A 21738-nucleotide genomic window follows, 5' to 3' on the forward strand; every position below is an offset into this window, starting at 1 on the left:
TCCCAAGGGCGTTCAAGCTTCTACGACCTCAGGACAGTTCCACAGACCAGCCCAAGCAAAACCCCTTCGCTTCACTCCCGGCGGCGGCGGCGGCGATGCGCTTCACGGCGTCTCCGGTGGTAGAGCTCCCGGTGGGCGGCGCGGTGCTGAGCTTCGAGCAGGACAACGACTCCTTCGAGGTGGGCACCTCCGTCTGGAACTCCTCCCTGGTCCTCGTCAAGTTCGCCGAGCGCTGCCTCAGGGACCCTGCCCTCCCCTTCGCCGACGCCCTCCGCTTCCCGGGAACCCGCGCCATCGAGCTCGGCTCCGGATGCGGGCCCGCCGGCATGGGGCTCTCCCGCCTCGGCCTCGCCGACCTCGTGCTCACCGACATCGCCGCCGTGCTCCCCGCGCTCCGCCGTAACCTCCGCCGCAACCGCTGCCACCTCGCCCGCGCGCCCCGCCTCGCCCAGCTCCACTGGAACTGCCCCGCGCACCTCGCCCAGCTCGCCTCCCCGCGCCGGTTCGACCTCGTTGTCGCCGCCGATGTCGTCTACGTCCAGGAGTCGGTGCCCCACCTCGTCGCGGCCATGGACGCGCTCGCTGACGCCGAGCGCGGCGTCGTGCTCCTCGGCTACCAGATCCGGTCCCCCGAGGCACACCAGGCGTTCTGGGAAGCTGTGCCCGCCGCCTTCCCGGTGATCGAGAAGGTGCCGCGTGAGCACCTCGACCCGGATTACGCCTTTGAGGAATCCGATGTGTTCATACTCCGCAGGAGGCCGAGGCAGTGAGATTGTTGTATCGCGAAGCATTTTGCTCGTCACTTACAGAGAAGGTTTGCAATAATTGCTTATTCAGTTCAAATGTATGAGCATTCAGTAGGGATGGCTGGTAAAGATATCTGATAGAAATTGTCAGAAATTCAGCTTCATGTGTTAGTATGATACGTTGTTAATCGACATTATGCTGGTTGTTGCTAGAGTTGATGCAACAAATTAAATTTGTACTCTGCTTTTGTGTTCAAATCTAATCTTTTCTGAGAGTAACAAACAACTCAGGATGCTTTCTCGGATTACTATGAGATGGAAAACTGAATAAGAGATAATTGAATTTTACTTTCAATTGGGCCTGGTCATGCCTCAAGTATGCAATTTATCTAGTTGAGTACGCTGAGGATTGTGTCATGTCTTCTGTAGTTTAAATCAGATGTGTTTCTGGTTTATGCAGTATTGGACTATTGGTATAACTATGGTTTAACTTGCTTGCAATTAATCTGATAAATTTGTGAAAGAACAACTAATTTTGGCCTTTTGGGAAATATGATGCTTATAGCAGCTTTGAACTTAACTATCATGACTTTGTTTCTACTTGTGTCGTAAGTTTAATACTCCCTCCAGTTCAAAATAAAAAAATGGATGTATCTAGACATATTTTAGTGTGTAGATACATCTATTTTTGGGCAGTTATTTTGAACCGGAGGGAGTAGGTTGATGAGCCGATCTCTGTAATAAGTTATGAAGAGTCATTGCTATATATTAAGCTTGGGGCACTCCTTTAACCACATTATGCAGGAGAATAAAATTTCAGGTGTTTTGTGCTGTAAACATGTTGGGTTTTTCATGTTCGTCATAATTTTTATTTATTGCACTGTGTGATTGATAAGGAAATATATGTGTAGACTTGATGGTGTTATGGTCGTTCAGCATTCTAATCCTGTTATGGTCGTTAAGCATTCTAATCCTTAACTTTTGTGTTGAAATCAAATCTTTTCTGGGAGTAAATTTATATGTATCTAGACTTGTTTTATATAAATCCACAAAAGCATGTCTCAACTTTATGCTTTCTGTGGTTACTACTCCTTCCATCTACAAAAGGATGTCTCAACTTTATGTAATTTATATGTATCTAGACGTGTTTTAGGGTGTAGATTCATACAAATCTAGACAAAGTTGAGACATCCTTTTGTGGATGGAGAGAGTATATGAATTGATGGAAAACTGGAAGTTTCCCTTTTCCTAGCTAGGATATTAGTTGATTTTACTTTAAATTGAGACTGGCCACGCCACAAGTATGCATACTCATCTAGTTGAGTAGGCTGAGATGATTTTTTTCTCATGTCTTGTGTTGTTCAAAGCAAATTAGTTGCCATTATGGCTCATGACATATTCGTCGAACGATGGTTGAACTTGGTTGCCACTTTGCCAGTTACCTGATAAGAATTGTAAAACACCGCTATTTTTGGCCTTCCTGCAATCGCAATGCTTATAGCAGGTTGAACTTAGATATCATGTTCTGCTTGTGTTTCTGTCAATGTGGACATGTCCCTTTGCCCTCTCGAAATAGTGTTGAGTGCCAGGTGTGCCCTTGAATGATACTAATTGAATCTCATTTGCCTTCTTTTTACTGTTAGGTGTTGAAGTGAAGGGAGGACTGAATTCAAGGGAGGGCGATTGTCCATCATGGTCTGTATGTGCCACTGAAACGTGAAACGAACTGGAAAGGTCTGGATGTGCCACTGAAACGTGAAACAAACTCGAATGCTGAGTTGATTTGCACATATGCATAGGTCCAGCATGAAGTGTATCTCTTACTTAGGTGATTTTTCTTGGGGAGCTGTATACCACATAGGAATCAGATGATGAAACATGTTTCCCTCTTGAGTAGACCTCCTGATATATTTGTAGCATTCTGTATGGTCAGCCTGATGTTGAGCTGCTCACTAGGTACTGTGAACAAACATTCGAAACCAGCTTCCACTAGCTAACCTGGCTTAACCCAGGATGCTGTACAGTAAACCTAGAGGAGTGAGGACGAATGCAGCAAGCATGTTGTTTCTATCCGAAGGTTTTGCATTATTATTATTTTCAACCGAGAGGAATGAGGCAGGTTATGAGCGGCTGTCAAAAGTATCGATATATGAGTTGCTTAACAGAGTTAACTAGATGATACCCTGCGCGTTGCAGCGGGAAATTGAGAAATAATTTAATGGGACTAAAGAAAAAGAACATGATAAGCTCAAATATTGAGTGGTACATTGTAGACCAGTCACATGAAACTGCCTCTAACTGCATCTGATCAAGTCACATGTCACCAGCACCTGTACATTTGATTGCTTTGAACAGGATTTCACTGATTTCAGGCAAGAACAAAGATTCTTTGAAGTTGATTACGAATGACTCACAGTAAGTGAATATTTTTTCTTTTACTAAGGATGAGCTCCTTTCTAATCTGTTTTGCACATATGTACATTCAAATTAAGAGTGCCAAATTCACTTGAGATATTTTACAGATCAAAGAAGCATGTTCTGAGATACATAAAAAAGAGAGACAATAAAGCATCCTAAATCATGCAAAATGCATGTCTGAACCAAATTAGGACACAGAAATGGGAAATGAAAGGTAGCTCTCAAGATAAAGAATATAACACGCATCTGAATGCATGCCAGATTTCGGAACTATGAGAACAATTATACAAACTGGAGTAGCTAGCGATGTCAATTGTTTACATCTCATGAGCCCAAAACATGCAGAATCTGACGCCCTTATCTCTAAAATCAGATGGTTGTACACCACATTTCTGCACTTTCCTTCCTAAAATCACATCATCGTAGGTTTAATTAGTAGAAAAAGTCTATATGAAAAATACATTTATGAGCCAGTTAATCCGTGAAATCTGCCTTGCATAAGATTGCATAACTTGTTTTTTTTTGCAGGGAGATTACATAACTTGTTGGAGACCTAAAAGACGGGACCTGGCATATCTAGTTACTGTTTTTACAGCTACATACCTAGTTGCTTTGTATATGAATGATAGCAAAATCAGATGTTCAGAAACATGGGAAGAAATAACCTCTGACATGAGTTTTTGACCCCAATGCGCCACGTCCAGTATACATGTGTGATACCGTTTATTAACTCAATCGAGTTGATACTCGGATTGGGTTGCGCATGTGTTTTGTGAAGCCAAACAAATATCAAGATACGGAAGAAGTATCCAGGGATGGACCGTTTCCAGGGATGGCATGAACAATATTGCACAGAGTTGGCAGAAGCATGCCAATAGGAATCCTCAAGAACTTCATAGTCATCTTGACTTGAATAAGAAATAAAGTTAACATGATATATAATTTAAGAGACACAACACTAAGTATCAGGTAATAATAAAATGATCAATCCAATTTACCACAACAATAGCCCTGCAGCAAGGTAGAGGCATTATCAGATCACCAATATCATGGAAAAGGCTGTGCAAAATTATAGAAGTATCAAGGTATGAAGCAAACGATCATGGACTGAAAGTATGTGTTGATAATCATGCAGCAAGAAAAAATCAGGATGAAAAAAAAGCGAATCTGTGATAGACTAAAGTACATCTTCTTGCTAACCTATGCTGCTGGAAGAAAGAGAGATTGCTCGTGCGTGAACCATTGATATTCGATGGAATACAAACACACGTTTAGTTGTTGCCTGCACTATGGACCCATCGAGGCACCTGCAAGGCTGACAATGAAAACAAATCACAGTAGGGATCAGATAAACAACAATTGGAAGTACTACAGTCATTATTGAGCAACTCCTGATTACCACTGTCTTTTTTACGAATCTCACTTCCCATATCTTATTTACCAGGACGGTTTCTTCTGTTACTTCTAAATGACATAACACTATTCAAATTAAATGCATGGATAAATCAACGCTTCATATCTCAATTCCCAAGACTTCCAAAGATAGGTTGCACGGTACAGGTCCAAACGGGACGAATTTATCTATAAGAAGTTTGCATCCTGCGAGAAAGATTAAAATGTTAGAAGAGAAACCAACAAATTTAACTCAGATAAATTGTGTAGAAGAAACTCGAGGCCTGTGTAAGATCGGCTGTTGCTGCTCTGTGAGTGACACCACGATCAGATATGCCTTGTAGCGACAAAACCAGAGCACATGACTTGACCTGCAATACTTGCTTAGGCAGCAAAACAATCCATTGACACTCCAGCACGAATCTAAGATTGGGACTTGGAAATGAGTAGGCGCTCTGCAGTATCAGCAGTCAGTTGACGTGATGATGGCCAACAGACCGGGAAGTCAATGACTCAAAGAAATCTCCCGCGAGCAGACAACAATGCGAAGAAATCCAAAGAAATCAGGAGAGGAGACATAATCCAATTGAATCCGGAGTACGGGTAGAACTGTGAGCATATTTCCAGCGGGAGCTCAACCTCGAAATTGGGAATATATATGGAGGGTTGAGGGATTGGAAAATTAAAGGAGGAATTAGAACGGGGAGCGGCCAGATGCAACCCTGGAGGTCGTTTGATTGATGCGGATGCGGATGGCAACATGGCCTGATTTTTAACCTGGAGGGACGGCAACGACAGATGAGTTCCAATGAGCATTTTCCACTCTTTGAATGTTGGGATTAGTGCGTTTTTATGACTATTAAGCCATCGCTCCACATTGGTGGCCTCGTGGGGACGACGACGACGAACGGTCGTGGTGGCGGAGGAAGAGGAACAGAGATGTTCATCTTCTTTTGGGACAATGTCCAGCGAGTGGGCCAGCGAGGTTGCGAGCCCATTTTGTGGAGGCGCGTGGGTCTGGCGACAGGTACTGTCGGTCAGCTCCTCCCGACTCCCGTGGGTGTGGCGATGAAGCTGTTGTGGTTTGGCTCGTGCCGTGTCGTCTGGGTATAAAAAACGTGGCCTACAGCTGGGAACAATGAGGGAAGGTAAAGATTCTTAATCAGGTGACGTGGCTCGTTGTGAGACCAGCAAAATGGGGCCATCTATTAAGAAAGAGAAGATATGAAACCGTTAACCTGATCATGGCTAGATGAATGATTTAAATTGTTTGGGTTTTACGACCTCTTGCTTGATTACTGTTACTCGCTCCGTTCACTAATTAAGACCTTTTAAATATTTTAGCCAAGAGGTCTTACATTTAATAAGAAGAACCGAAGGTGAAAATAAAAGCAGCACCCATCTACGTATCCTCGATAATTAGAGGTATGGCTTGGGCCAATCTTATTCAATTAAACCAAAAAGGGCTGATGGAGAAGGAAAAACATTCTATAACTATTACATTAATAAGGCAAGGAACTTCTTGAAAGAAAGACAATTGGTATTTCGTGAAAATCTGTTGCATGGAGGTCAAACCGCTTCAAATATCGTACATGGATTCTGACAATGCAAGGGGGGTGGGAACTTATGTATCTCCTTCTCAAACTCGATCGCCTTTTTGGGGAGAATAAAAGGACAATCTTTTCCCATTTTTTCTATATCAGGGCCCTTATTGGCTTCAATGGCCTTTTCATTAGTGAAAAGAGAAAGTATTATTTTGCGGTTTTGCTATGTCTCAGCCAAAAGAAAGTGTGCTACCATAGTGGGAAAAAGTGCAACTCGTTTTTGGTTGCACTTTTCTAGTATAACAATACAAGTTGCACTTTTCTTTAAATTAGGGTTGTAATTTTATTTTAGACTTAAAAAAATCAATAGACAAACCCATTATTTTTGAGAATGTTCCTTGGATTAGAGCATCTCTATGGGATCCCGTAAACATGCGGAAACTGTAAAATAATGGTTAGTTTTTAGTTTTCGTCAAAAAAGGGCGCGGATGAGATCCGTAAACATGGTCTTTTGCAAGATCAGTTTGCCATTGTTCGCGGTCCTGCTTTTTTTGGGGACAAAAAAATCATTAAAAACATCATGACATGTTGTGTGATTCTTCACAATATGATAATCGAAGATGAGAAATGGTTAAACTCGGAGTTCTTTTATGAAAATGTTGGTAGCCTCTTGCAAACAAAAAAGAAACCCCAATCGTATTCAAGCATTTCTTGAGTCGCATTGGCAAACTGAAGATTCGGTCACACATACGCAGCTCACCCTTGATCTCATCGAGCGCTAGTGGCAGATACATGGAAGAAAGTGATGTCTCCTCTTCATTCATTTCATTTTCTTTTTATTTGTCTGTGAGATGAACAACTATTTGCTATCGAAACCATTCAGTACTTGTTTAATTATTTGATTTATACTATTGTTTTAATTTTACGTGAAGAATATTCCGACGTTCTAAACATTCATTTGTCTAACCTATGTTCCAGTCATATTTAAATTTGATGTGCAAAATGATAGTGCGAAACTTTTATTTGGTTCCGTCTAAGCTGGCGCGGAACAAATCCCGCGAACTCAACCCGCAAAACTTAATTTTGCGGGATTTGTTCCGCACCAACATAAACGGAGCTGAATAACTGGCATGTAAACTCGTTTTTAGGAGCCACGGTTTACCAATCTGCCACGGCCCTATCTTTTCCTGCGGCATACTCAACTTTGATTTCCATCATCGACACGGAGTAAGTTTTCCTTAACCGACTCAAGTACATATCCATAATCGAGTCGAGTCCAAAAATAGATAAATCTACCAGCTAATCTCAGCCATCGGCACCCAATCGACGGCCCAAAACCACCCACACCCCGGCCTCCCGTGCCCTCCCACCAGCCTATATCTACGCGTGCCCTCCCCCTCCTCCGATCCCTCTCTTCCACCACAACGCGCCGCCTCAACCAGGTCCGCGCACGCACGCCCGCAGGATCGATCGTCGAAAGCGCCGCGGTTCTTCGCTCCCGAGGTGCGTGCCCTTCCGCCCGAACCCTAGGTTGTTTATCCCCGTTCTCGATCTCAGCGACCGATCTATGTTTCGCGGTGGATTTCATGTGTTGTCGGTTTCGATGATTTGTGCCCGATAGATGTCGGATGCGGTTTTAGATGTCATAGTTTTCCTGGGAATAGAGTAGATCGTTTGTCTTGCAGATTGGGGAGTTTGCGCCGGGGTTATGTTTAGATTAGGTTTTAGGGGATTGAATCTAGGGTTGTGCAAACTATGTGCTAGGGATTGTGCAAACTATAGTTTTCCTGGAAATAGAGGATATCGCTTCTCTTGCAGATTGGGGAGTTTGCGCCGGGATTATGTTGGGATTAGGTGTTAGGGGATTGAATTAGGGTTGTGCGACTTCTGTGCTGGGAATTTGTGGAAGTAAACTAATAAGGCCCCCCACGTTTGCCAAAATTTGTTGCTGGCTCAGGATTTTATGTTGGGATCAATCTAGGGCTCTCCGAACTCTATTGATATTAACTAATAGAGAAATCGAATTTATGGCTTAGAAGTTGGTGCTGAAATTTTGTCAGTTTAACTAATATGGGAGCTGAATCTACGGTTTTCCAAATTCCATGTTGAAATTCTGTTGATATATTAACTAACAGGGAAATTCAATTTATGGTTAAGCACTAGATACTTAAAACTTGTCAGGGATTTGAAGCTATGCTGTTGTTTTTATCAAAATAAGCCCAATCTCAGCTATTGATGGCTGTTGAGTGCTTTGTTGAATCGTTTTGGTGTGGGGATAGTAGAGCTTGTTTGTCGGGACACCTGGGCGGTTCTTAGGCCAGATCTATACCAATAGCCTCCGTTTAGAGCAAGTTGGGAATTATGATTAAGGCATGTTTTGCTGGATTGCAAGAGGTTTGTGAACATGTATGCATCAGTCTAAATTATGTGTGCATCTATGCCGATCTTGTTCGTACTTATTTCTTGTTTGTTTTGGGTTTTTTTCTTTTCAATCAAAGATTAATGGTCTAAAACGGTGTGCAGATTAGGTTTTAAAACGGATCAAATAATAATCTTTGTCGGGCGGATATAACAAGGCCTACCACCACCCCAGGAGTGCCCTCGTGCAACAGGCAAAAAGTTCTTTCTTTTTGTTCTATGTTGTTTGGTCTCTTTTGCAGTTGCAGGGGGAGAAACACTAACATTCTAGTTGCAGAAACACATTCATCTCTTTCCTTCTGGCTTTAACCGATTTGAGCGGTGTGCAGATTTAGGTTAAAAAACTGATCAATATAGGAGCAAGATCTTGTCCTGACGAGGCCTTTAGTAGATAATAATTCTTTTGGCCTTCTTTCTATTCAGTTTGTTCTCTTAATATTAACACTTTTGAATAAGTGTGCAGATTAGGTTAAAAAGGAACTGCGATTAGGGTTTTTGTACAAGAGCTTGAGCTTTATAATGTTCCAATCACACAGTGAGTGTTACAGGGGTAAATTCACAGGAATTGTACCTGTTGGTGATATTAAAAGATATACATAGGTCTTGTGAACCTGGTTTGGTTTAATCCTATATATCCCCTTCCATATTTTGTCTTCTGTAATGCACTATGACGACCTTAATCAAGGTATTCCAGTATTCCTTGCTCCCTTTTTTTGCCGAGAATCCAATCATGTTTATGTCAGCACATGGTTTCCTGTAATTTTGATAATGATTTTTGACGTTGTTTCTTATTTTGTTTCTGTACAGGTGTCACCTGAAGTGCTCTCAAAACCATGGCGGAGCACTTGGCTTCAATATTTGGCACTGAGAAGGACAGGGTCAACTGCCCCTTTTACTTCAAGATTGGAGCTTGCCGTCATGGGGATCGTTGCTCCCGTCTGCACAACAGGCCAACCACATCACCAACTATTGTGCTTGCTAACATGTATCAGCGACCTGATATGATCACCCCTGGAGTTGATGCCCAAGGCCAGGCTATTGCTCCTGAGAAGATGCAGGAGCACTTTGAGGACTTCTATGAGGACATCTACGAGGAGCTGAGCAAGTTTGGTGAGGTTGAGACCCTGAATGTATGTGACAACCTTGCTGACCACATGATTGGCAATGTCTATGTCCAGTTCAGGGAGGAAGAGCAGGCAGTGGCTGCTCACAATGCCCTTCAGGGCCGCTTTTACTCTGGCCGCCCTATTATTGTGGAGTACTCCCCTGTGACAGACTTCCGTGAGGCCACCTGTAGGCAGTATGAGGAGAACAGCTGCAACCGTGGTGGCTACTGTAATTTCATGCATGTGAAGCAGATTGGCAGAGAGCTTAGGAGGAAGCTGTATGGGGGGCGTTCCAGGAGGAGCCACGGGAGAAGCCGCAGCCCAAGCCCACAGAACAGGAGAGACAACCGTGATCGCGGTGGTGACTTCCGCCGTGATGGTCGTGATGGTGGTGGTTACCGTGGAGGTGGTGGTGAAGGTGGCTACCGTGTTGGTGGTGACGGCGGCTACCGTGGTGGCGATGGCGGCTACCGTGGTGGCGATGGCGGCTACCGTGGTGGGAGGAGGGGTGGAGGTGGAGGTGGCAGGTATGACAGGCACGATGGTGGAGACAGGCGCAGGTATGGTGGCAGCCCACCGAGGCGTGGAAGGAGCCCAGTCAGGGAAAACAGTGAGGAGCGTAGGGCGAAGATTGAGCAGTGGAACCGTGAGCGGGAGGAGAAGAAGTGATCTCTATCTATGCCCAAGAGTTTCTGGGCAGGCATTGCCTCCTAAGCATTTGCTAAATCAGTTTGTTTGCTGTTATAGTATGTTCTTTAGTCGTCGGTTCGTTTGCTGTTATAGTCGAAATTGAACTTCTGTGAGTCATAGCCTTGTTGAGTAACCTGTTGAGCGCAGGATTTATTCATGAGACATGTGTAATCCGTCATTTGTTTCTCAATATTTGTCGTTGGATCTGTTATCAGATTTATTTAATAGAGTTGTGTTTTACCGCTGTTGGTTTGATGTCCATATTTTGTCGCCCATCTTCAGTGCTTTTGTAAGGAGAAACATCCTACGTTGAATATATATACCCTGTGCCAGGCATGAGTAGTACACAATTTTTGAGTAAAAGTCATCAATATTGATTTCTTGATCAATCAACTCCTTCCTATGATCCCAAGATGTGGTCCACTACACAAGTCGGCTGAAAGCTTAAGACAATTGTTGACCCATCAGACGAAGCCGGCGTAATGTTTCCCCGTTGAGATCAGCAACCAGATTACATTGTTCTTCAGTCCTTTCTGACACCTGCACAATCTATTGTTCTTCAGTCCTTTTTGACACCTGCACAATCTAGCAGTAAGAGCATCTCCGATAAGTGCGCTATAAATCGGCGCGCTATACCACGCTGCCGCCGTGCTGTAAACCGATGGCGCGCTCCGGAGCGATTTTTCCCCCGCCGGATGCTCCATTTTTCAGCGCGCGTTGGCGCGCAAAAAAACACCGCCACCGAACGCTCTATTTTGCAGCACGCGAGCGCGACGCAAACAACAAACAAACACAAGTATGCATCGAACAAGATCAAACAACCATATAAAATTCACAAATAAAATGTACCATCCAAATACAATACATTGTTCACACCAAATACAACACGTCCAACATACAACAATACAACATAGTTTTGAGATAATACAACACATAGTTTTGAGACAATACAACACATAGTTTTCAAACAAATACAACAAGTATGCAACTACTGTTGTCCATTCCAATTCCACCATTCTTCCATGAGATCTTTTTGAAGCTCATCATGTGTGTCGTTGCACCGAATGGCATGGTATGAGGCAATGAACCGGGCAATCCTATGTGCGGACCTCCTCACTTGCACGGGAACCCCCATCAAATCGTAGTGGGTATGATCCACATCTTTCCCGCGATCATCCTTTATAATCATGTTATGCATGATGACACACGCGGTTATGATATACCAAAGGCATTCTTGGTCCCAAAATCTAACTGGTCCTCTAACAATGACAAATTGGGCTTGCAAAATCCCAAATGCTCTCTCTACATCTTTCCTAGCCGCCGCTTGTGCATTGTGGAATTGGGTTTACTTCTTACCTCTTGGTTGAATAATCGGCTTCACAAATGTTTGCCACCTTGGATATATGCCGTCGACGAGGAAGTAGCCATAGTTGTACTTGTGGCCATTTGCTTCAAACTCCACCAATGGACCTTCCCGCATTGCAAGTCTTGTCATTAGTGGTGACCGTTGAAGAACATTGATGTCATTGCAAGACCCGGGCATTCCAAAAAAAACATGCCATATCCAAGTCTCTTGGTCGGCCACCGCTTCAAGGACTATGGTGGCATCCTTCTTGTACCTTTTGAATTGTCCATGCCATGCCGCTGGACAATTCTTCCAACTCCAATGCATACAATCAATGGAACCAAGCATACCGGGAAACCCCGGTTGGCGTTGATCTCCAAAAGCCTTGCCGTGTCTTGAGCATTGGAGGCTCTCAAGTATGTGGAGCCAAAGACATTGCCAATTGCAACAACAAAGTGCTTCACACACAAGATAGAAGTGCTCTCTCCCATGGCCAAATGATCATCAATAAGATCCGCCGGTATACCATATGCCAACATACGCAAGGCGGCGGTCACCTTTTGATATGTGCTATGACCAAGTTCTCCGGCGGCATTCCTCCTTTGCTCAAAGAAGCGATCATACTTGGTCACCTCTGTTGCAATGTGCTTGAACAAGTTGAGACTCATTCGGAAACGCCGCCGAAAATAGCTTTCGGAGAATATCGGATTCTCATTGAAATACGACCGCATCAACTTCTCATGCCCTTCAATCCTTTCTCTCCACAACTTCTGTCTACCAAACACCGATCCACCAAATTTTGGCTTCTTAACGGCGCGGTATGCTAATAGTAGCGATATGTTCTCCTCTTCCTCTTGATCGTACTCGTCATCCGATGAATCGTATGATGAACTCTACAAACATACATATGAAATTACTTAACTACAACTAACTATAGTAGCTAATCGGCGAGTAAAATCATATGCTAATAGAGGCCAGCCGGCGGAGGTGCATACCTTGCGAGCAAATCGGCGAGCACCATGGTCGCGCCATGTTGTTAGCAAGCTCGAAGACAAAGACGACGACATGGCGACGGTGGCGCGGAGGAGAACACGACGGCGCCGGGGAGGAGGAGGCGGAGGAGAAGCGCGTCGCTGACGGCACAGCGCGGCGGAGCGGCCGCCGCTGCCGGGAGGAGGCGCGGGCAAGGTGGATCTACGCCGCGGCGGCGGAATCGACCGGAGGCGGCTAGATTTCACGGCGGCGGGCGGTGGGGAAATGAGGGCGCGGGCGCGGGGGAGGGGAAATTTTCTGCCGTTGGCTTTTCGCGCGTGCGCATAGCGTTGCCGTGCGCTGTAGCCGACGCGTCACATATGGCGTTCCGGATTGTGCAAAACGCCTCGCGCCCAAATTTTTTTGCAGCGCCGCGCCGTTTACCGCGCCTGTTGGAGCGCCTGTTTTCCTACCGCGCGCTGCATATCGGCGGTTTATTTACAGCGCCTCACCGCGCCTGTTGGAGATACTCTTATGTTCTTCAGGCCTTTCCGACACCTGCACAATGAGGTGCTCAGGAGTAACAATCCTGAAAGCCAGGGTTAAATGCAATTAGTAATGCTTAATCTTAATACAAGATTGATAGCCTTGATACAGGTATGCGTATGCCTTCCTTGCTTAAGGGAACCATCAGGTCAAGCTTGTTTGAAACCTGAGGTAATACCAGCCCGTCCTGATTTCAGCCCTTAGGACCTGTGTAGCCTTTTCCAAGAGCATATCTCGAGATTCCATCGCATACAAACGTCACTCAAAGTCCAAATGCAATAATTTCGTTGGCACAAACAGGGCTGCTGAGAGATTACAAGGAATGATCAACATTATCCATCGGTTCTGGACGCATGAACTAGTAAAATGAATTATGGCTGGATCTTCCCCTATTTTTCCTTAATTTGGCGGAGGTGTTCTATCATAAGCCACACAATGGTTGTGAACTCACCACCGCTGCTAAGCTTCCTGGCATGTGACTCCGGGCTGCACCGGTTGGCTGCGTATGCTAGGAAGTCGATCCACAGGTTTTCTAACAGACCCAGCTTATCTTTTACGTCACGTTCATGCTCAATTGCCAAAGCAATTTTGCGCGCATACTTGAGCCGAGGATTTTTAGAGTCAGCGGCTGTAGGGTCCTTAAAATCCCTTACGAGATCAGCGAGCTCCTTCTCAAGCCCGGAAAATTTCAACTCCCAGTGCTGACGCGGTTGGAAAAATTTCTTTAGCACAGTGCAGAAGCTGTCGCCAGAGGATCTGACGAGGTAGTTTAGATCGCATAAATTGTCCAGATTCTTGCAGGTTTGCTTGTACAGCCAGTTTTGAGGAAGGCCTGGTATCATGTAGGGGCGGTTGACGAGGAGGAACATCATGTAGTTGGACAGCGCCCTAACAGTCTCAACCTTGGGGTCAGCTTCCCTTGCAGCAATGATCAAGTCTGTGGCAATGTGCCAGATGATGATGCTCTCATGGAAGTCAACTCCACAATAGCCCTTCAACGTCTTGAACAGATCCTTTTTCACGTGATTCAGTGCTACTTTGCCCCACTTATGCCTGAGCAAGCCAAGTGTGTTTATGTCATCGCGTGAGACCCAGTCGATCAGCTCCTGTGCACGCTTCACGACATTATCTGAGACAATGATAGTACATGAGTAGTACCTCCTTTCCCACCAGTCACGGAGTCCCAGCATCCCCAACAGATTACCTAGTAGGCGACTCTTCTTGTCCATCATCTGCCCGGCACGAAACCGCAGCATGTTGTGCTGCCCCATGGTACGTGACCACTTCCTCGTGGTTCCTGTCATGATCATCTTGCCAGGCCAGGACCTGCGAAGAGAATGAAGTGCACGCCGTAGCCGACACCATCTCCCATTGCGCAGAGCTGAATGCCGAAGCCAGTCCCATTGCGTGACACATAAGAAAGCAAACACCCAGCTCGATCGACCCTAGTGTGCCAAGGAGCGATTTCATCTCCAGAACCAATGCGCCACCCAATAAGGTGTATGTGATGTCAACATCAACTCGGCTGTAACCATATTTGCTGCTCAACTGGAACAACACGAGTGAAGCGGCCACTGCAAGCGGCGAGATGATACGGATGCAGTAGCCAACCCAAGAGTGGGTCACGCTTGCCTTGGTGTACAGGATGTCGTACATAAGAGAGAGCTCCATCTCCATCACCCTCCACATGTACACCGGCTTTTTCCTAAGGCCCTCGATTATTTTCTTTTCCTCAGAATCCACCCCTGAATCCTCCTCAGTCATGATCACCGAATCAACTATCGCACGCTTGCAGATATGAAACAAGGAATGAGCACGCTGCAGGACAAGCTCGTCCTCCTCCAAGTCACTGCACTTGCACCATTTTTGATGCTCAATGTAAAAATATTTGCGATGCTTGTCGCGTGCCAGTACCTTCAGAGACCTCTGGAGGGTGCTGAAGTTTGCGAACCAGAGCGCATATGTCCTCTCGGCATACTTTGTAACACCGACGACAAATATCAAGATGGCGGCCAGTGTGAGAAAGATACCACTGCCGGTGATATACTTGTAGAGGACATATCCGGCTCCCAGAACCTGCACCCCAAGGGTCAGCAAGTGTCGCGCCCAGAGTTTGTTATCTTCGATTGCATAGGCGGTGATGTTATCTGGACCGCCAAGGTGCAGCAAGAGGAATGGCGCCCAGAAGGCAATGAGCTGGTGGTCTTGCGGTGCGCAGCTACTGTAGAGGAGCTGCCCGGCAGCATATGTGGCGGTCATGTCCGACAGCTGGTAAGCCAGCCAAAGAGGAACCCTCAGCCAAATCGAGCTACTACGCCGACGTACGTTGGCGAAGAGATGGAGGACGACCTGGAAGAAGAGGCTTAAGAGTACCCCGATCTGGTTCGCCCAGTCAATCCACAAGTCCAACGGCCCTTCAGCCATTCTTTCGAGATTCACTAGTAGAAACAAGGGCTTTGGTTTTTTTTGCCCCAAATGGCTTTTGCACCGGATTTGGCACGAACCGGTGCTAAAAGGGGTCATTAGCACCGGTTCATGGTGCGCAGCCGGCCGAGAGACCTTTTGCACCGGTTCGTGTTCGTAACACAAACCAGTGCAAAAGGTTCGTCGCCAGGCACGTGTCAGCCGAGGAACCTTTAGCACCGGTTCGTGTTACGAACCGGTGCAAAAGATAGACCATTTGCACCGGTTCGTAACACGAACCGGTGCTAAAGGTCCCCAGCCCTATTTCAGCTCAGCTACCCGGCCAAACAACCCACTCACTTCATTTTTGCTAGGAGAAGGTGTGTGTGTTGAGTGCTACCTTGCATTTCTTTGGCATGCACACAAGGTGCTCGATGAAATGTCTGAGAGAATGATTTCGCTTGATTTTACACAAAATAAAAATGAGATGAGGTGCCGGAGCGACACTTAAGCTTTCTCCTCTTTCTTTCCCTCCTCGATCAAGGTTAAACAACTTTACCCTTTCATTTGTACGGTGCTAATATCCACTATATATATTATGATGTTTTGTAATGGTTTTTTGATAAACTTAATATTTGATGTAGATGAACCGGCGACAATGGATGTACGTTGACCGACGTCTGCCCGAGTTCACTTCGGGCCTGAAAGAATTTTTCCGTGTGGCTGAGGAAAACCCACAGGCGGATGGTTATATGTGTTGTCCATGTGTTGATTGCCGGAACTTAAAGCAATACCCTGAATGGCAAGTCATTCACTCCCACCTGCTTTGGAAAGGTTTCATGCCCAGCTATAATTGTTGGACCAAGCATGGAGAAAGAGGGGTTATGATGGAAGACGACGACGAAGAAGAAGAGGATGATGATATGTACCCTAACTACGGTGATACGCAACAGGGCATGATGAAGATGAGGAGGCGGTGGAGGTGATCAAGATGAAGAGGCATCGAGATGAGCCCGTTGATGATGATCTTCGTCGGGCCATCGCCGATGCACACAGAGATGCAAACTGAAAACGAGAAGCGAAAGTTAAAGGGCATGTTAGATGATCACAAAAAGAAGTTATACCCAAATTGCGAAGATGGCAACACAAAGCTCGGTGCCACACTAGAGTTGCTGCAATGGAAGGCAGAGGCTGGTATATGTGACAAGCCATTTGAGAAGTTACTGAAAATAATGAAGAGGAGGTTTCCAAAGGATAACGAATTGCACGATAAAGACGTACGAAGCAAAGAAGGTTCTCTGCCCTCTAGGATTAGAGGTGCTGAAGATACATGCATGCATTAATGACTGCATCCTCTACCGCGCTGAGTACGAAAATTTGGAAAAATGTCCGGTATGCAATGCACTACGGTATAAGATCAGGCGAGATGACCCTGGTGATGTTGAGGGCGAGCCCCCTAGGAAGAGGGTTCCTGCCAAGGTTATGTGGTATGCTCCTATAATACCACAGTTGAAACGTCTGTTCAGAAATAAAGAGCATGCCAGGTTGTTGCGATGGCACAAAGAAGACCGTAAGAAAGACGAGAAGCTGAGACACCCCGCTGATGGGTCGCAGTGGAGGAAAATCGATAGAGAGTTCCCGGACTTTGCAGATGACGCGAGTAACTTAAGGTTTGGTCTAAGTACAGATGGAATGAATCCTTTTGGGGAGCAGAGCTGCAGTCATAGCACCTGGCCTGTAACTCTATGTATCTATAACCTTCCGCCTTGGTTGTGCATGAAGCGGAAGTTCATTATGATGCCAGTGCTCATCTAAGGCCCAAAGCAACCCGGCAACGACATTGATGTTTACCTACGGCCATTATTTGAAGAACTCTTACAGTTGTGGAGCAAACCAAGTGTACTTGCATGGGATGAGTACAAATAGGAGTCATTCAACCTACGAGCGTTGCTTTTCGTGACCATCAATGATTGGCCTGCTCTTAGTAACCTTTCTGGACAGACAAACAATGGATACAATGCATGCACGCACTGCTTAGATGAGACCGAAGGTGCTTATTTGAAGAAATGTAAGAAGGTTGTGTACCTGGGGCATCGTCGATTTCTTCCAAAGAGGCACCCCGTCAGAAAGAAAGGCAATCATTTCGGAGGTGAGGCAGATCATTGATACGTCTCCGACGTATCGATAATTTCTTATGTTCCATGCCACATTATTGATGATATCTACATGTTTTATACACATTATATGTCGTATTTATGCATTTTCCGGCACTAACCTATTAACGAGATGCCGAAGAGCTAGTTGCTGTTTTCTGCTGTTTTTGGTTTCAGAAATCCTACAAAGGAAATATTCTCGGAATTGGACGAAATCAACGCCCAGGGTCCTATTTTGCCACGAAGCTTCCAGAAGACCGAAAGGGAAACGAAGTGAGGCGACAAGGCGGCGACACGCCAGGGCGGCGCGGCCCACCTCCTGGCCGCGCGGCCCTGTTGTGTGGGCCCCTCGCGTCGCCTCCTGACCTACCCTTCCGCCTACTTAAAGCCTTCGTCGCGAAACCCCCAGTACCGAGAGCCACGATACGGAAAACCCATCGAGACGCCGCCGCCGCCAATCCCATCTCGGGGGATTCTGGAGATCGCCTCCGGCACCCTGCCGGAGAGGGGAATCATCTCCCGGAGGACTCTTGATCGCCATGATCGCCTCCGGAGTGATGAGTGAGTAGTTCACCCCCGGACTATGGGTCGATAGCAGTAGCTAGATGGTCGTCTTCTCCTTATGTGCTTCATTGTTGGATCTTGTGAGCTGCCTAACATAATCAAGATCATCTATCTGTAATGCTATATGTTGTGTTTGTCGGGATCCGATGGATAGAGAATACTATGTTATGTTAATTATCAATCTATTACCTATGTGTTGTTTATGATCTTGCATGCTCTCCGTTATTAGTAGAGGCTCTGGCCAAGTTTTTACTCTTAACTCCAAGAGGGAGTATTTATGCTCGATAGTGGGTTCATGCCTCCATTAAATCTGGGACAGTGACAGAAAGTTCTAAGGTTGTGGATGTGCTGTTGCCATTAGGGATAAAACATTGATTCTATGTCCAATGATGTAGTTATTGATTACATTACGCACCATACTTAATGCAATTGTCTGTTGTTTGCAACTTAATACCGGAAGGGGTTCGGATGATAACCTGAAAGTGGACTTTTTAGGCATAGATGCATGCTGGATAGCGGTCTATGTACTTTGTCGTAATGCCCAATTAAATCTTACAATACTTATCATATCATGTATGTGCATTGTCATGCCCTCTCTATTTGTCAATTGCCCGACTGTAATTTGTTCACCCAACATGCTATTTATCTTATGGGAGAGACACCTCTAGTGAACTGTGGACCCCGGTCCATTCTTTTACATCGAATACAATCTACTGCAATACTTGTTTTACTGTTCTTCGCAAACAATCATCATCCACACTATACATCTAATCCTTTGTTACAGCAAACCGGTGAGATTGACAACCTCACTGTTTCGTTGGGGCAAAGTACTTTGGTTGTGTTGTGCAGGTTCCACGTTGGCGCCGGAATCCCTGGTGTTGCGCCGCACTACATCCCGCCACCAACAACCTTCAACGTGCTTCTTGGCTCCTCCTGGTTCGATAAACCTTGGTTTCTTTCTGAGGGAAAACTTGCTACTTTGTGCATCATACCTTCCTCTTGGGGTTCCCAACGAACGTGTGTGTTACACGCCATCAAGCATGTTTTCTGGCGCCGTTGTCGGGGAACTGAAGAAAAGTTACACCACAAAGATTTCTATCTCCCACGTCAACTACACGCCAACAGCATGTTTTCGGCGCCGTTGCCGGGGAGATCAAGACACGCTGCAAGGGGAGTCTCCACTTCCCAATCTCTTTACTTTGTTTTTGTCTTGCTTTATTTTATTTACTACTTTGTTTGCTGCACTTAAACAAAACACACAAAAAATTAGTTACTTGCATTTACTTTATCTAGTTTGTTTTATTTACTACTGCTAAAATGAATACCCCTGAAAATACTAAGTTGTGTGACTTCACAAACACAAATAATAATAATTTTCTATGCACACCTATTGCTCCACCCGCTACTACAGCAGAATTCTTTGAAATTAAACCTGCTTTACTTAATCTTGTTATGAGAGAGCAATTTTCTGGTGTTAGTTCTGATGATGCTGCTGCCCATCTTAATAATTTTGTTGAACTATGTGAAATGCAAAAGTATAAGGATGTAGATGGTGATATTATAAAGTTGAAATTGTTTCCTTTCTCATTAAGAGGAAGAGCTAAAAATTGGTTGCTATCTTTGCCTAAGAATAGTATTGATTCATGGACTAAATGTAAGGATGCTTTTATTGGTAGATATTATCCTCCTGCTAAAATTATATCTTTGAGAAGTAGCATAATGAATTTTAAGCAATTAGATAATGAACATGTTGCTCAAGCATGGGAGAGAATGAAATCTTTGGTAAAGAATTGCCCAACCCACGGACTGACTACTTGGATGATCATCCAAACCTTCTATGCAGGACTAAATTTTTCTTCGCGGAACCTATTGGATTCAGCTGCTGGAGGTACCTTTATGTCCATCACTTTGGGGGCGGCTACAAAGCTTCTTGATAATATGATGATAAATTACTCTGAATGGCACACGCAAAGAGCTTCACAAGGTAAGAAGGTAAATTCTGTCGAAGAAACCTCCTCCTTGAGTGATAAGATTGATGCTATTATGTCTATGCTTGTGAATGGTAGATCTAATGTTGATCCTAATAATGTTCCTTTAGCTTCATTGGTTGCTCAAGAAGAAAATGTTGATGTGAATTTCATTAAAAATAATAATTTCAACAACAATGCTTATAGGAACAATTCTGGTAATAACTATAGGTCATATCCTTCTGCTAATGGTAATGGTTATGGTAATTCTTATGGGAATTCTTACAACAATAATAGGAGTGTACCCCCTGGTCTTGAAGCCATGCTTAAAGAATTTATTAGTACACAAACTGCTTTTAACAAATCTGTTGAGGAAAAGCTTGATAAAATTGATATTCTTGCTTCTAAGGTTGATAGACTTGCCTCTGATATTGATCTTTTAAAATCAAAAGTTATGCCTAATAAGGATATTGAAAATAAAATTGTTACTACAGCAAATGCCATCCAAGTTAGAATTAATGAGAATATAAGATTAATGGCTGAATTGCGTGCTAGGTGGGATAGAGAAGAAAATGAAAAACTAGCTAAAGAGAATAATGTAGCTAAAGTTTGGACTATTACCACCACTAGTAATGATAATGATTCACATGTTGCTACACTTCCTACTATCAATGGTAAAATAATTGGTGTTGGCAATGTTTCTACTCCTAGTGCAAAGCGTACAAAAGCACTGAAATTGCTAAAGCTCATGAAACCGCTGTGATAAAACTGCTGAAATTTTTTCCAACATTGGGGATGATGATCCCATTGCTGTAGCTCATAATGATTTAGATTTTGATGATTGCCACATCTCTGAAGTTATAAAGTTCTTACAAAAACTTGCTAAGAGTTCCAATGCTAGTGCTATAAATTTGGCCTTTACAAAACATATTACAAATGCTCTCATAAAAGCTAGAGAAGAGAAACTAAAACTTGAAACTTCTATTCCTAGGAAGTTAGAAGATGGTTGGGAGCCTATCATTAAGATGAGGGTCAATGATTTTGATTGTAATGCTTTATGTGATCTTGGTGCAAGTATTTCTGTTATGCCTAAGAAAATCTATGATATGCTTGACTTGCCACCATTGAAAAATTGTTATTTGGATGTTAATCTCGCTGATAATGCTAAAAAGAAACCTTTGGGGAGAGTTGATAATGTTCGCATTATGGTTAATAATAACCTTGTCCCCGTTGATTTTGTTGTCTTGGATATTGAATGCAATGCATCTTGCCCCATTATATTGGGAAGACCTTTTCTTCGAACCGTTGGTGCTACTATTGATATGAAGGAAGGTAATATTAAATATCAATTTCCTCTCAAGAAAGGTATGGAACACTTCCCTAGAAAAAGAATGAAGTTACCTTATGATTCTATTATTAGAACAAATTATGATGTCGATGCTTCATCTCTTGATAATACTTGATACACACTTTC

The 21738-nt window shown here is 44.4% G+C and overlaps 3 protein-coding genes and 1 long non-coding RNA gene across 5 annotated transcripts; 2 read left to right on the forward strand and 2 right to left on the reverse strand.

The window, feature by feature from the left end:
- The first annotated feature begins 10 nt into the window (after positions 1-10).
- Positions 11-2816, forward strand: LOC127327573 (uncharacterized). Of its 2 annotated transcripts, none has more exons than XM_051354349.2 (2): positions 11-814; positions 2399-2816. In XM_051354349.2, exon 1 carries the CDS (start codon positions 96-98, stop codon positions 768-770), a length of 675 nt encoding a protein of 224 aa, XP_051210309.1. In that variant the 5' UTR covers positions 11-95; the 3' UTR covers positions 771-814; positions 2399-2816. The 2 variants fall into 2 exon arrangements, with proteins under 2 accessions (XP_051210309.1, XP_051210308.1); XM_051354348.1 differs by having other exon boundaries at positions 12-814; positions 2390-2816.
- LOC127327574 (uncharacterized) lies at positions 2596-5596 on the reverse strand. The gene is made up of 2 exons (XR_007868619.1): positions 4365-5596; positions 2596-4175 (listed from the first exon to the last, which is right to left on the reverse strand). It is a non-coding gene; the product is annotated as an uncharacterized lncRNA (long non-coding RNA).
- Positions 5597-7464: 1868 nt separating this feature from the next.
- LOC127327575 (splicing factor U2af small subunit B) lies at positions 7465-10559 on the forward strand. The gene is made up of 3 exons (XM_051354351.1): positions 7465-7603; positions 8624-9203; positions 9326-10559. Exon 3 carries the CDS (start codon positions 9352-9354, stop codon positions 10291-10293), a length of 942 nt encoding a protein of 313 aa, XP_051210311.1. The 5' UTR covers positions 7465-7603; positions 8624-9203; positions 9326-9351; the 3' UTR covers positions 10294-10559.
- A 3007-nt stretch (positions 10560-13566) lies between these two features.
- On the reverse strand, positions 13567-15607 carry LOC127339574 (uncharacterized). The gene is made up of 2 exons (XM_071824904.1): positions 14622-15607; positions 13567-14503 (listed from the first exon to the last, which is right to left on the reverse strand). The coding sequence occupies exons 1-2, from the start codon at positions 15599-15601 to the stop codon at positions 13567-13569; spliced, it is 1917 nt and encodes a 638-aa protein (XP_071681005.1). The 5' UTR covers positions 15602-15607.
- Between the last annotated feature and the right edge of the window lie 6131 nt (positions 15608-21738).

Source organism: Lolium perenne, chromosome 1 (assembly GCF_019359855.2).
Source record: "Lolium perenne isolate Kyuss_39 chromosome 1, Kyuss_2.0, whole genome shotgun sequence".
NCBI classification, from domain to species: domain Eukaryota; kingdom Viridiplantae; phylum Streptophyta; class Magnoliopsida; order Poales; family Poaceae; genus Lolium; species Lolium perenne.